Source organism: Thunnus maccoyii, chromosome 16 (genome assembly GCF_910596095.1).
Source record: "Thunnus maccoyii chromosome 16, fThuMac1.1, whole genome shotgun sequence".
NCBI classification, from domain to species: domain Eukaryota; kingdom Metazoa; phylum Chordata; class Actinopteri; order Scombriformes; family Scombridae; genus Thunnus; species Thunnus maccoyii.
In genome coordinates this window covers 26,392,866-26,409,402 of record NC_056548.1, presented here as the reverse complement: position 1 = coordinate 26,409,402, position 16,537 = coordinate 26,392,866, and the positions used below count along the sequence as shown (strand labels likewise).

Below are 16,537 nucleotides of genomic sequence, written 5' to 3'. Positions count from 1 at the left end.
CACAGACACCTGGACTCACCAGCCATACATTTTGTATATGCTCCAATGCTGTGTGCGGTATGAAAATGTCACCTTGAATGAGTAATAGATTGATGTTCAGTGTTCTTGCCTTTTAAACATGTCTATGCAATATTACCTATGGTGCAGCTTTAAACGTGAACAAACCTGCAACAGTAAGGATGAAGTGTTTGAGGGAAGACAATAGCAGAATGTGATAATAGGACAGTTCATTTTCTTTGCTTTTATTTCACTTTGTTAATTTAACATGGTTGCATTGGCACAAAGTTAGCCATACTGAGCTGATTGCTGGCATCAGAACCGGAGGCCTGCCGTGGGGGACAGCAGGGAGAGAAGGAACACAGACTGAAGGAGTGAACGTTCTGCAGAGTAAAAAGACCCCAGAAAGACCATGAAAGGTGTTAATGACATGCAACACTTGCTAGAGTTTAATACAGCAGGTCTGTTCCAGGCCCTCATTAATGAGAAAAGTTTGACCAATATATTTCATTTTACATAGGGAGGTGGTGTCCTGCTTCGGGGAAGGTCACACCAGACCAGCAACACACCTGATCTTGATATTATCCATCATCACTGTAATGACATCACTGTCATTAAAAGCAGATGTGTTTTTTGTCATGCAGGGTTGTTCTTTTGGGGTCAAATCCAAGTCAACTCTCAAATCTGTCAAGTCCCAAGTATTCATAAGAATACAAGTCTGTCAGGTCTGAATGCTGATCATTAAAATCACACAGCATCTGAATATTTTCCATTCAAAGCTGCGTTTAGTGGTTTTTACATTCAGTACGTGAGATTAAGTTTTATTAATACATAGGCCTAATAACTAAGCATTCAAGTTGTCACTGTCTTATCTATTCTGTTAATGTTCTGGGGTTTTACTGGGTCAAAACTTGAGACTTAAAGTGAGACTAATTGTTGACAGAAGAAATAAAACATTCTTTCTCTTACAAATGTAAATTTCAATTAATAATCAATAAAACACACCCTTTTTCAGTTCAGCCTTACTTGCTCTGGTATGACCAGTAGCTTAGGGTGGCTAATGTTAGCTAATATTAGATAGATATTACTGTGTAACTGACATTACAGTGTCAACCCTCATTTGTCACTTGTGGCCACAGTGGCTGTTTTTCAGCAACACTTACATTCCCTTTAGTTCCCTTTAAATGTTTTTGCTTTCAAGGCCAAGTCAAGTCTCATTTTGTGACTTTTTTTTTTTTTTTTTTTTTTTTTTTTTTTTTTAGATATTAGAGATGTTTTGAGATATCTCTCCGTCTTTCCAGGCTACCATTACTCTGGATAATCCACAGACCTCTCAGCATTTTAATTTAAATTACTTTAGACCGAAGCAACCCTCTCTAAAAAGTTTCTAAAAATAGATGTTGCTGCTACTAAATGTTATTTTGCTGTGACCACTAAAAAAATCAAATACCATTCAAGTCCACTGTATCGAGGTGGAGGCAGAAATCTCAGACAGATATCTCAAAACCTGGACAACTAAATCCAAAGCTATCTGCAAAATCTTACCTCTGGGGTGGAGAGTGGTGGAGGTGGATATATGTGGTGCACCAACCCTTTAAGTTGATCAAATCTCATGTGTCCAGCACTGTGTCTAAATAGTGCTGTTGTCACAGTACTCAGTTTTTGGAGGGAGGAAGTAAAATTCAAATCATTTTTGGATCATCCACTAAAACGTATGGACTATGTTAGGGAGCTATTTTTGAGTGTTTACCATATTTGTTGGACCGTGCATCTTTATTGATTTGCATATTATGTAATATATATTATTTAGACTTCTATGCTCATTCTGCATAAACAGGCAACTGGCTCTGAGTCAGGTATCCTGTGTGAGTGTGTGTTTGTGGTGTTTGACATGTTTATGTAGAAGGCCTTGAAGGAACAGACCCTACCATAAATCATGTCATGCCATACAGACAGAGTGTGTACTTGTGTGTATGTGGGTGCATGTGTGTGTGTGTGTGTGTGTGTGTACATATGTACACACACACACACACACACACACACACACACACACACACACACGCATTAAACCCTGCACGGTGTGTGCACCTCTCTCACTCAGATGAACGAGTCAACAGAACAAAAACATCTTCAGACAGCTTGCTGCCAACATGCCCTGGCCTATATGACCCCCACTCTCCAAACACACACACACACACATGCACACACATGCACACACACACAGACAACGGTGATAAAGCAACACCATCCACACACTCAGACCTTCCTATACAAGTTTAAAGTCCTACAGTTCCCAAAGCCATCACAGAGAAACCTTATCTCGCTATTGTCCTGGGGGTGTGGAGTGTGGCGGATACATCCGCTCTCTGAAATGTTTTCAAAGTGTTCTTTTATAGACGTTGTCAAGCAAACGTTCAAAGCGTCTAAACTTACTTCTGCCCATTGCACATGTTTTGAAAGAGAACCCTCTTGTGTAGCTTATGTGTCACTTACAGATATAATTTTGGAACAAAGAAGTTGTATTACTTTGTGCACCTAAGGTACATAAAACTTATTGCTTGAGTGATTTTTGCGTTTTTACTTGAAAAAATGGTAAACATTTTGCAGTTTTTAATCTAAAATAGTTTTATAGTGCTTAATGGTCACTATAATTATATAATGTTTCACAAATTCATAACATACATACAAGTGTAAATTATACTGGCATTAAGGCAGCTATGACTTAAACAAGGTGACAAATGAAGATGTATGATAGTGATGATTTCCATCTGAATCTTGATACCATCCAGGATGAGAAGGTTCTGTGATAACACTGAATATGGAGGCACTTTATTTTTACTGGAGAAGAAGTCATAAATTTGATGATTATGAACCAAGATCTCAGGTTATAAGGAGTGTCTTTTTCTATAATTTACTTATACTGATCCTCAACAGATCACTGATTTGTAGTGTGTATATGATGTTTATGTATTCTGGTTAGACAGAGTTATGATCCTCAGATTAAAGGTTAGAAATTTTGATGCAAATTGCATCCCTTGAACACAAATGATTTGAATGCCACACTCTTTCATACACACATAATCTGATAATGAACAGACTGTACTCTCAGTACTCTAGTACTGGCTACTGCTGCATCAATCAAATTAAAACAAACAGGTGTCATGAGGTCCAAACATAAAATTCAAACAGGTTGTTTTCAGCCCTGCAGGTTCTCCAATAACAATATCTTAGACTGGTATGGCTGATGCTCTCATTAGGTTACAAAAAATCCCAGTTTTAATGATTAAATGTGTAATATGCTAATATGTTTTTAGATAAACTTTATTGATCCCACACAGGAAACTGAAGATGTTTAATTAAACTGAGAAGAGACAATAAATAACTGAATGGCACTAATTAACCCATAGTCCATCCCAGAATCTTTAACTAGTCATAATGTAATTATTCAGGACAAACATGTCACATATGTGAACACAAGAAAGTACTTCATGAACTGAAAAAATAGTTATTGGACTATTTCTCATTATCAAGGTAAATACTAGAATTTTAGGCCATATTGTTCAGCTCTCATATTATATAAATCAAAGCTGTGCTGTTTGTGTTTTAGGATCCTTACCGTAGTTATCCTTGGCGTCCCATTCTTTGTTCCAGTGACCCCCCCAGTCTCCCCCGACTCCACTGAGGACGGGCTCCTCTGGATCATAGTACTCCTCAGATTGTTCCTCTAAACTGGCTCTTCCCAGCCCGTTCTCCGCCTGTTCTGGGTACTCCCAGAACAATGGCCAGAACAGCTTCTTGTGGCTGTTGGCCCACTCTGATGATGACACTGACCAGTCATTACGCTGGCTCTCCTTGGCCAAGTCTATCTCCACCTCAGTCTCTGTCTGTGTGTCCTCCACCACCTCAATGGTCACCTGAAAGAAACACAGAGTACTTACCGTATACTGACAGGTAGAAGTTAAATACAAACACAATGTCTGCAGAAGGTTGGAAAACTGCAAATGACCAAACTTTCACTTAGCACATGCAAGCAGGGAATTTACAGTACAACGTCATATATCTACACTAAATAACTGGCTTCAATGGCTCAAAGTTGACTGCAACGAGCCAACAGTAACATCATCAAGCACAATTGCCCCTGTAATTTTATGAAGTAGCTGATTGCCATAAATTATCCAACAAAATGTGTTCACACATGACTGTAAAACAGCCATGACAACAGCTGCCTCTATAGGGCAGTTACAGTACATTCCAACTGCACATAATCAAAATGGGAATAATATCAAAGCAGTAAGAATTTAGAGATACAATCTGTAGCTTCAATCATCATTAAAATGCTGGCGAATTTTTTGGCCTTACTGTGCTTCAAACAAAGCACTTGTTGGATTGTCGAGGTGTGAAAGAAGTTAGGGTTTTTATTTTTCTCTCAAGCTCTTTTTTCATTCTACAAACAATAGCTTCTGACACTTTTCTTGTGTATAACAAAGTGCAACACCAAGAAAGCTTGCAAGGAGAGACAGTGCTGTTATCACCATTTGTATGATTCATTGCATTGAGACTACAAACAGATCAGAGAGGTAGTGGGATGCAGCCTGGAGGGGGCTATGACAGCAGGCTTTTAGCAGCCATTCAGATCAGCTATAAACACTTTTGTCTTTAGACAACACTTCATACAACTTAGTTTGTTTCAAGTATACTGAACCCTTTAAGCTTCTGGTATGTTACTTTGAGGAGAATTCAACTTGTATTAGTTGACAGTTTGTAACTGATGTACTGCTGCATACAGACAAAATAGTACAGCCGATAAAGTGTACTTGAGTACAAGCATTCGGATATATAAATTACAATTTACCATTCACTAACAATTATGATAAAGACTGTGGTGTCATGACGACAGACAATTTTACTGAGAAACATTCTTAAAAGATTCATCTTGTCGGAGAGTAATGGTATTTAATTAGTTGCAAATAGTAAATAAAAACCATCCTCTTAACTGTAGTTCAAAATGTTGACCTTTAATGATGTCAGCCACTATATACCATATGCTGTACAACGTGCCTTCACTTACAATTCAATAAATGGTTTATACCACACTACAATGTAGTTGTAAGCAAATAAAAGTGTTTATTAATGTGAATTTATTAATTTGTCAGCAACTACAACTCCTCCTGTGGGCACCCATCAGTAGAAGCTGTTGTATGAACAGATAATGAATGACAGTAGTAATAATATAAAATAAGTAAGATACATCAATAGACACTTTAAAATGCCCTTATATCTGCTTACAACATTATAGTTTGTTATAAACCATTTATTACATGTTTATATACAGCTTATAAATGCTGAATAGGGAGACTTTAAGTGTTACTAATTATTGCCCTACAATGCAATGTAGAAAGGAAATGAAGCCGCTGCTAACAGCTGCGAAACATTAAAAATAATTGGGTGGTGTTGAGACAGCTAGAACATCTTGGAGAGGAGAAAAAAAGATTAAATATTTAAGAGATATTTTGTTTTCTTTTTGTGATGTTTAATAGGCGGTGTCATTCCAAAGTTGCAGTTTGATTAGTCTCCGTCATCATTCTGTGTTAGTACAGAATGGTGATTATGTTCACTATATGACATTTAGTTTATAGTACATATAATATACTGTAGATTAGTATAGAATTTAGGACAAAGCTTAAGACATGATTTTGGTGCTAATCCTTTTGTCAGACATTCAGTAAAGTGGCCAAGCAGAGGAACTCTGTGTAATCGCTCACAGTGCTAAACCCATAGTGGCGACAGTAAACAACTCTACCCTGATCTACATATAACAATAGTATCTGACATATCAGTCTGATTATGACCCACATGATTCCTGAGAATGCTCCTTTCCAGAGGTAGTGAGGGTTCCCGTTTGTTCACAGTCCCAGCCAACTATGAGCCATTTACCAGTAAAGAAGTACACCTTTGTTTATAGGTGAATTAAAGCTGCATTAAATGGTTTTTGACCGGCTAAGGACCTGAAAATAAACACAAACGGACTTACTATCAGCTTATCAATGTGTTATGGCTAAACTTAATTTATCGCTTAATCATAAAAATCACATAGCTGTTTTATATTTTATAAAATGTCTTCTTTCTAAACATCTCAATAAATTAAAGGCACATCTCTAAAATACTTTTTCATAGTCATCAATTATGTAATGTATAATGATTTCACATGTCGGTACAAGCTCTCAGACATGATGAAAAAAATGATGTCACACGTGTTTATTTGCAGATCAGATTAAGAGTGTACACTCCTTTTATGAAAGAGGGTTATTGTGCACCAAGGGAAGGGGCAGAGAGAAAGAGATGAGATATATAGTGTGATGGAAAGATGAACTGATAGCTGGTACTGACTATCTCTCTGTTGACTATCTCTCTGTTTCTCTCTTACACACACAGTCACACACATGCATAGATGCACACACACACACACACAGGTCTAGACAAAACCCAGGTTGCTCATGTTCCCAACTGCAACTGTTTATAAAGAGAAAGCAGCAGCTGAGGACAGAGATTCCAACATGATGCTGAGTATCAGAGATCAGACGGAGGAGGTAAACATCTGTCTTCTTTGTAGTTCTCCTCTTATTTGTCTGTAACAGTATCATCAAATAACTGTGTATCAATAGAGTACCAAATCTCCAGTTTTTCTCAAATGTTTTGGAACTTATTCTGCTCGTTGGCTGTAGTCACCAGAGATGATGTCTGTGTCATGGCATCAATAACAATCCACAGGATCAGGACCTATTCAGGCATTTTTAGATAGGCTGACTGTACAGTGTCAATCCATTTATAACTATTTGTTTGTTTGGCAAGGCTATGCCAGCTTCTGGCTTCTTGTCCTCTGCATCTCTGGTGGATTTTAAAACTTATTTTGCCCTCGAAGCCTTAATTAATCAATAATGAATGAAGTGAGAGCAAGGGATGCTTACAAGGCAGAACAAGACACGTGTTGCAGCTTTTGCATGGATCTGATGGCATTCAATTCAGATTTGTGTTAAAAGTGATTCAGAAATGTTAATAGGCCTGACCTAGCGAGATTACCATTGTGAGCAGGTTTCTGGTTTGCATGATGTTTAAGAAATGAGGCTACCAGGTGTATTTCTAAAACCCTGGTTATGGCCTTTCTCCTCTCCCTTCATTTCTGTCACCTCTTTACTGTCGTCTATCAAATAAGGGTCAAAAACAAATCAGGTTACAAGTGCACTTAAAATAAGATGAGTATACTGTGTATCTATATCTATATACACTTATTTGGCACAAACCAACCATGCAGTAACTTATACTCTTTCTAATGCTTTACATACCTGTATGTGTTACATGTACGGTTATATAACCCCCCATCTGCTCTGCTCTTATTTATAATAAAATTTTCTTTGCAGTATCTCATTACTGTAATACATCGGTATCATAAAAGTTTCACATACTGTAAGATTATTTTACTTTGTGCTTTTAACGTGGAACCATGGAGTTCACCACCAACTTCCCCTTGATTTCATTACTTGTACATGCACTGTATCTGATAAGATTTCAGCTATGAATCTCATTGTGTTGGACAGGCTCCAATCTTCCACAGTCACAACCAGTGAATTCCAGTTAAAACAACATGACACAAAGTGTAATTTTATCTTGGTCATACCAAAGGAAGACAGAATACTAGGACAAGACAAAAGAACAGGCCGTCATTCTTGATACCTGGATAAGAGACTGGAATTCCTCCTCCAGTCCAACATAATTTTTGCTTAAATCTACTCCACAAGTGAAGTTTCTTCATACTTTATGTTAAGTCTACTCTGCCAGGATTTGGCTTCACAGTCACACTGAAAAAGGACCTTCTGACCTTTTACATTCGGCTCTCATATGTTTTATATTTTTACTTTTTATTTTATTTCTCTAAACCTTAGTAGATGTCTGAGGTTCATGAACAAGTTCGAGCACCTCACTATTAAAGGTCCTGCGTATGGTAACTTAAGACGCTGCTCTGACTCAAACCAGCTGTATAGAACGATGGGATGTATGGAGGGAGAGAGAGATAAATAGTGTAGAGGAGAGAAACCAAGGAGAGTGATCAGTCTCATAATCTGGAACATCTGCACCACAGTGATGACATGAACCCTTCATGCTATGAGAAGAGTGATCTAAACCTTCTCCAAATGATACAAGGTGTCAAGAAAATATTAACATCTCCCCTTTGCACATTGTCTACCTGGATGTTGGGGTTCTGTGAGCTCATGTCTGCATTAGCCAGCTCTGGGAAGTTCCTCAGGTCCAGGATGAAAGGCTCAGAGTCCTCCTCGGGTTCAGGAGGGGGGAGGACACCCTGGTGCCGCGGCTGGGACCAGCGGTTTCTGGACCTGGGGGAAGACGGCAGCGTCTGCAGCAGGTTCTGCTGCTGAAGCTCCTCCAGACTCTGCTGATCGTCTCCATGTCGACTCTCTGCTATCGCCTGAGAGGGGACAAAGACAGAGAATTCAAACTCTTCTATTTTTCATACACACTTCACACACACATCGAAAAATTAAGATATAGAACAATCTGTGAAAAGAGAAGTGTGTTAAAGGTGCTACCTAACATTTTTGACCACTGTAGTGTGATGTCCTAGTGAGCATTTCCTTGTATTGTTTGATCTACTGGTGCCAGCATGTAATCATACAGTCTATCAAATTGATAACAGCCTTACTGTTTACTCTTTGCTCTTTTTACACCATATCAGAGCTGTGATAATGCAGCGTTCATGTGATATGTGTTATTGTAATTACAAGTCTCTGACTTGTTCTGACAAGTCGTAATTATGACTGGGAAACTTTCTGAAAGTTATGATATGTCCAACTTGGCACTTCATAATACAGAAGTACCTGAAAGTCAAGCAAATAGGGATGCCTCAGTCAACATCTGTCTTTCAAAGAGATTAAATCCACATTTACTGGATATAGGGTTAACATAAGTTGTAACATAACATCAGTTAACATAACATAACATTAGTTGTAAACACGGGAATTCCATCTAAACACATATACCAGCTACTCTCTGCTGTATTTCTAACAATATAGCTGCTCAATGAGTGTGTGTTGTTGTATTAAACTGCACTTTCGGATTTAATGACTTAATAACTAGCTTTGCAAGACAATCCTACACCATCATCCAGAGAGACATCTATCTGTTGATCACATGTATCCCGCCTTGTCTCAAATGTGCATATAATGTACAGAATGAAGCTGAGGATCCACACAGATTACATCTCCAACACTCAGCTGAGTGAACAAACTGTCAGACACACAATGGTCATTGTGGATTGTTTTAGTTTTTCCCCTCTATATGAGTCATGAACTGAAGCGTGAGACTTAAGTGATGCGTATGTGTGTTGAAAGGAAAGAAAATATAAAGAACAATTACGGCTGATTGACTGGGCCTGTGTTCAACAACCACATGTTGCTGCAAATGTTATTGAAGAGAAGAGAAGAGAAGTGAAGTGAAGTGAAGTGAAGAGAAGAGAAGAGAAGAGAAGAGAAGAGAAGAGAAGAGAAGAGAAGAGAAGAGAAGAGAAGAGAAGAGAAGAGAAGAGAAGAGAAGAGAATTATCACCCTCCTGATGACTCCAAGTGATATTTCTGTCCTCCAGAAAATGTTAGTGTCTAGTTGGAATCAATTTAAAGGTTAGGACAGTCATGAGTCAATTAAATGGACACATACCAAGCACAGGAAGAAGTCATTTTCCCATCTGTCCGCCTATGAGTTAATAACTCTGCCAGTTCACTGTGTTTTTGGCAAGATTGTTAAACACTTTGCCATGAATGATTTGATGTGAAACCCAAAGAGTACATCAAGCTGAATATCATCATGTTTGCCAGTGCATTTAAGTTCTCTTGTGTAGATGAGGATGTGTGAGTGGACGTTTCCCCTCTCCCTGACCTCTCACAGATCTCCCAGAGAAACCTGACAGTCGTACTTGGAAACATTTATTTAGTCATTCAAAAAGACCCTGCAAAGCATTTTTAGTCTTTTGTAAAGTAGGGCTTGGGAAGATTTTAAGACTTCTAGGGTTGGGTTCCAATCAAGCTCCGCCTGGGCTGACAAGGCAGGAACTTTTTCTTCAGAAGGGATGGGGCAGTTGCCTCAATACATCTATGGTTCTGCTATACAGCCAGTTATTTTTTGATCTGGATCTTGTCCAATTGGCAAAACACCAGAATTCGCTAAGCTCCAAGGCTAATGAATGTCTTATCAAACCTTTTATCTCTCCTTGTTCTTTTTTACGAACAAAGAGTAAAGGAGAAAACATTCAGGTAGCAGGCTTAAACCAGCTTTTGCCAGTTAAAATGACAAACATCACCAGCAGCAGATTAGATCAGTTGTGTAATAGGCAACATTAATTCTCAGTCATAATTTTAGCTGTTAGAGCTGTCTGGCTTATGTCAACTCTGCAAACCAGTCTCTGTATTCGGACAAAGGTCGTTTGTGAGGAACAAGAAACATCACTCTGAATTACCACACTCAGGACATTTTCAAACCTTATGGTTTAGTCCAGTTTAATTGAATTCTGGTTCATTTTCCTCTTTGGTACAATTCGTTTGGGCAGATCTGACCACAGCAATCGTACTCAGATGTGGAAAAAAAACAATCGCAGAGAGACCTTTAGAGGAAGTAGTCTTAGACCGGTCACAAACAAATTCTGGAGCAGTTCATTTGTGGTGGGAATATGATCCAACTTCGATCTGACCAAACTACAAGGTTGCTAGCAGCTAATAGGAGAATGACTCGTGGTCCAACCTGGACTAGTCCAACGAAGTACATTGCTTTGACTGATATTTGAGCAGATAGGCTTTCCTGTGTTTATGGTTTTGCCCAGCTGCAGACACATCTGATCAATGAGAGGAGAGAACGTTCTCACCTGGCTTTTAGTGATGTTTAACTGTTCACTTAATTTTTTTTCGCTATGAAGGGAAACCAAACCAACAACAGGTTTACCGACTCATTCCATGATTCAGACCAGAGCAAACCAACTATAGGTTTGAAAACACCTTCTGGCTGGTTGTGAATGATAATTAGACTACCACTAAAAACTGCTGTGTTGATGCATTGCCAGTTAGCAAAATGTCATTACACTTCTTTGAGTTTCAGTTATTTAAAGTCTGTGTAAAGCAAAATTAGAGATTTCTTTTTACATTTACATTACATTTACATTTTTCATTTAGCAGACGCTTTGATCCAAAGCAACGTACATATGAGACTGATACAACACTTTATACATATTACAAAATAATTGCTGAAAACATGAACTATGAACTATGTAGTACTGAATTGTGGAGTTAGAGTGTAAAACAGTTTTTAACCATTTCTGTGCTCAGGATTTTTGAGGTGGGCCTGAAATGGTGGCTCAATGACATAGTGGGGTGACAAGCATGTAGGGAGTTTGGTATGAGCGTTGTTAACTCAGAGGCTGTTCAGTTGGGCTTTCAGCATCTTTGGCGGCCCCCAGCATTTCAGAACAAAGAATACTGCTTATTTTTCCAGGATTTTGAAACCTAATTTTAAATACTTGGCGATTTTTTAAATCATTCAAATTTGGCTGAGTGGTTAATTACACATTTTTCTATGGTGTGATAAACTCAGAACTCATATTTATTATTGCTTTACACACTTTAAAACTTTAGTTACTTATAACTGTTAAAAGCTAAGGATTCAAAGGTTTTCTGATTCAATAAATGGACTCACAACTAGTTTTGGACCCAATTCCAATCCTAGTCACATCAGTCACATTTTGTGAATCATGACAGTCAAAAGAGTCCTCAAGCCCCTCTTCTTTAACATGACAAGAATACTGGAAAACAGCTATAGAGAAAATAAATTCCTGGTAGTTTTTCTGCATCAGGTGCAGGATTTAATATGAGTGCATACAGAATGTAGAATATGCAAACTGCATGTACGGTATATAGAGTTGCATGTATGAGCTCTTTAGCTTAGCACAAATTTGTGCAGTGAAAGCACTAGCTCATGTTTCTTCATTAAAAACCCACAGAGGCAAAGAATCCAGTGCTTACACACGATCATCACACAAAGCATACATTCTGATACATAGATTATAATATACAGTTTCATCTTCACCTCATCTAGGGTGCAGGACATTTGAGAGCCGTCCATCCCACACAGCCTATTCCACAATAAAGCACCCAACTTAAACTTGAACTGGCTCAAGAATTTGACGCCCTCCACAAAATGTGGCATCAGCTTCGGCATGCCTCTTGGGAGGGAGTGGAAGGGATGACTGTCCATCCAGGATTATTTGGTTAAAGCAGTAGCACCTCCTCCTTCGGGTCCCCTGTGATTTTTAAATGAATGTGCCCCCTCCAAACCACACTCAATATCTCCCTGTTCACATTACTGTTCCAGAGTTTGGATAAGTAAAGTGGCTGTTTGTGTGTAAAACTCCAAGTTCATATTGCAACCCTGGACCAAGTCAGGCTTCAAGGCTCCCTGTGAGCAACATGAACCCAGCCGCTTGCTTTAATAAAAACACAGAGCCCAGAGTGAAGGAAGAGAGAGAGCGGAGAAAAGTGGGGCCAGAGAAAAAGACCTATTCACAGATATGTATGTATTTATATATATAGAGGGGTGTAATGATACACTGACTTCATGGTTTACTTTTCTGCACAATACGGGATTTTTTTTAACATCATCAGTATATCAGTGTACTTTCCTCAGTACTTTTTAGGCATTTGCAGATCATTCATGAAAGCACACTATTCAATCAAGTTCTTGTAAGTCAGCTGTATGCAACTCCAGTGGGTACCTTCAGACAAGTTCCTGTGGCATTACTTTGTTAATACTTGGTTAGTCATGTAGATGAGCTAACTGTCAAGTCTCAGGCTGAGGCAGCCAGCATCTGTGAAGCCTCTGCAGGCACTGAAGGAGCTGTGAACGCAGCCAATCTGAAATAAACAAGACTAAAGCCATGCTAGGAGCCCGGAAAGGCTGCAATTTTCATTACACAGCATAATACAAAATTGATGGACAGGACTAAAATCATACAGATGTTCTTTAGTTCCTTTCACACTTAATAGTTTGTTTCATTTAGCCAAGACCAAAGAAAAAATGTATATTTTGTTGCCTTTTAGCCTAAAATGCTAAAATTTTAGATCTACAATCATAAATCCTGTGGCTGGCTGGGTTATGACACTGTTTACACCACAAACAAACCACACCAGAGTTTGCTAGGAAGTGGACCAAGAGCCACATTTTGAGTGGTGTAAACCAACAGCTTTCACACCAACTTAAATACACCAAACATCTAACAATTTTGTAAATTGACAATCTGACAATTACACCCACTTTACACAGTGTTTGGACTGAACTTGGATTCAATGTCGCTCTCAAGCTCAGTTTTTTCATTTCCTAATACAACTACTCCCACCACCTTTTGTGTGTACAACCAAGTGGAACACCAAGAATGCCATTGAAAAGAGAGCACAGTTATCTCCAGTTGTACAATTTATCACCAGTGTTGGGAGTAACACATTACTGTAATTCCACTACTTTTCTCGGCAACTAGTAATGTAACTGATTACTTTTTCAAACGAAATAACACAATTACAATTACTGTGAAATTTAAATGGGCTTGTTACTCATTACTTTTGTCTTATGTGAAAATAGTGGAAATCTTCAGAGGATTATCTGGTTTATGATCTACTGTCATCCGACCTTATGGTGGCACAAGTCAATCAATCAATACTGGTCCGGTAACTTAGCCCACACAATGGCCAACAGTTCAAGCAATGTGAGCTTGCTGCCCTAGAAATACAGACATTATTTTTCCCTCAGATCATTATTTTTCCCTCAGATCAAGGACAAAAATAGATGTTTGTGTTGAGCTGTAGTCTATGCGCAGGTGTGAGAACTCCACATCAAAGACTAGCAATTCTAATCTTCTGAAGCGCCTAACAAAACAGCACGCTTCTAAAAAGCTCCACTGACCAAGGAGGAGCCACTCACATTTAGAAGGCTTGACTGAGACTCTCTGTCTGAGCAGATTAATGTGAGAATTGCTGCATGCAGGTTGCACCTACAGTATAAGCGTTCCACATCAGTTATTATCCTCAGTAAATACAGCAGAAATGCAAAATGTTTTAGCAGTCGTTCACAACCACCAGTTCTGCTGAAGTCCTCTGTTGCTGCAATGTAGTAACAATGTACGTCAGAGCATCCAGTGGTGCCCAGAGAAACAACTGCTCACACAAAATGCCAGTATGGATCAGCTGTGTGCTGTTAATACATCTTGACATGTCAAATTGCCATAAGTGATTTATGATGGCAAAATGCTGTAAAAGTGACCTTATACACTGCATTTATGCAAGAGCTGTGCCCTTCCCCCTCTACTACAGCAGAAAGGAGTATACACAGGAAGTGATATGACATTTCACACTGCAAACTCAATAATGGAAAAGGGAAAGACTTCTGTAAGAGAGTGAATTCTTTTTCCCATGGCAAGAGACATTAGGAGCCAAATTCAGGTCAGTCAGTGAAATGTTGCTCCCTAATCTCCTCCTGAGGCGCGCTGCCTGCCTACAGTTAGTTATGGCTTTGTTAAATTGTATGTCAAGTTTATTTATTTAGCACTTTTTGGATCAAACATCAGAAAGTACTTATTATGGCCATCGTTTGGCAGGCAGGTGTGTGCGATTAAATGTCATAATATCCATAACTTACAGCTGCATTAATACGCTTTGGGAGTTTTTTTTCCATTCCTTATGGGCTTGGATGGATGATATGGCTAAAATGCTAGCAAATTATTGCCTGTTTACATATCCAGCAGACATTAACATTCATTCTGAGTTGTGTATCTGTCCACCTGATAAATGCAAGTACAATATTCATTCTTCTTTTAGCTCTGCTTGGTCTCTTTAGCAGCAAAATACTCCACTATGTTCACCAGCTAGTCACTAACTTTGTGTGTCTGTTGTTTGGTGCTGGGCAGGTAGTGTACAGTGGGTTTATCAGACTTTCTTCACTAAACTTCCTGCTTTGGCTCGAAACAGAGTTGACAAGGGCGGTAAGATTAAGCTAATCAGTAAATACTAATAAATATTGATAAGTGCTACTTTAAGTAATCTTACCAGCATGAATGTAAACACACATTGTGGACTGAAAGTCAGTGTTACAGAATGTCATCCTCTTCTAAAACTTTTGACATGATTTCTTTTTTTTTTATACTGAATGAATACTGTGGTATTCCTGATTATTCGATGACTACTGTATACTTTAACTACAGCAACCAACAAGTCCTCCAAATTAAACAAAATACATTGTAACTCCCCACCAGACCTACACACAGAAGAGTTTTCTAATCTGAAACCCTGATCAGCAGGACGACATCATTTGTCCGTGCCTTCCAAAACTATTACAAATTACTGTTGGAAAAATTCATCAGTTTTGTGATCTAATACTGTGGTTTGTTTAGTTTTAGGCACAAGAATGACTTGCAATAATAAGCACTTGGTTATTATTATTATTATTATTCAGAGAAACCAACTTTCAGTAGGAAATGAGAAGTCCAATATCACACTACTTCCTTTTTTGCTCCAGACAAACTAGAGGCATAATTATTACGGCCGCTAAAGGGCTCTGCTACTTGAATGTAAACATATGTTGCTTTTGGGCATTTTCTGAAATGACTGATGCTGTCGTTCTTCTTGGGACAGTCTCAGCCACTGCTACACCCGGTGGGAAAAGCTGGGCTTCTTTGAATGTGTTCGATTATGAACAATCAAACCTACTCTGATTTAGTTTTGATTTTTTTTGTTTGTTTGTTTTGCTATCAAATAAATACTGTAAGGAGCAGCAAATGGAATAATCCTGTCAGCACTATTGTGGCCTCTCCCACAGGATTCAAGGCAAAACTCTCATCTTGACAGTAATTGGGCTGATGACGTCCTCAAATGTCTTGTTTTGTCCTGACCAGCAGTCCACAACACAAAGATATTCAATTTACTGTCATAGAGGACTAAAGAAACCAGAAAATATTGACATTTGAGAAGCTGGAATGAGAGAATTGAGACTCTTTTTCTTTAAAAAAAAAAATTACTCAAAACGATTAATCGATTATCAAAGTAGTTGTGGTGTAGTGATTAATTTAATGGTTGGCAATTTATCGATTAATCGACTAATCGTTGCAGTTCTAAGTTGGGCATTGTGAAAAAATTGGATACAGAGAACATTTGTGGGGAGTTGAATTCCATCTAGCTTCATCTTTTCAGCACTCCTCTGCAGTTTGAATGTCTAAAGATAAGACTACATATAACTGACTTCTGTGTGAAGAATGCACAAAAACAAGGAAAAAGGAACAGTGGCTGCTGGCTTGTAACAAAAAGTATATCATTGATTAACATGGTCAAATCTAAAAATCTACAGGCTTCCACATAGACTCTGAGCTGCGAGAACTTTGATCCCTTTACATGCAGTAAAACCCTGACAACAATAATTCTGCACAAAAAGTGAAAAATGGGACACTCTCCTGA

The 16,537-nt window shown here is 38.5% G+C and overlaps 1 protein-coding gene across 1 annotated transcript in view; it reads right to left on the bottom strand.

Annotated features, from left to right (window-relative positions):
- The window catches only part of ism2a (isthmin 2a), a 73,954-nt gene that overhangs the window by 7,632 nt on the left and 49,785 nt on the right, over positions 1-16,537 (bottom strand). Inside the window, exons 3-4 of the mRNA XM_042437034.1 lie at positions 8,237-8,476; positions 3,614-3,911 (exon numbers count right to left, since the gene is read on the bottom strand). Coding sequence (XP_042292968.1) covers positions 3,614-3,911; positions 8,237-8,476 — 538 coding nt within the window. The remainder of the gene's footprint in view (positions 1-3,613; positions 3,912-8,236; positions 8,477-16,537) is intronic.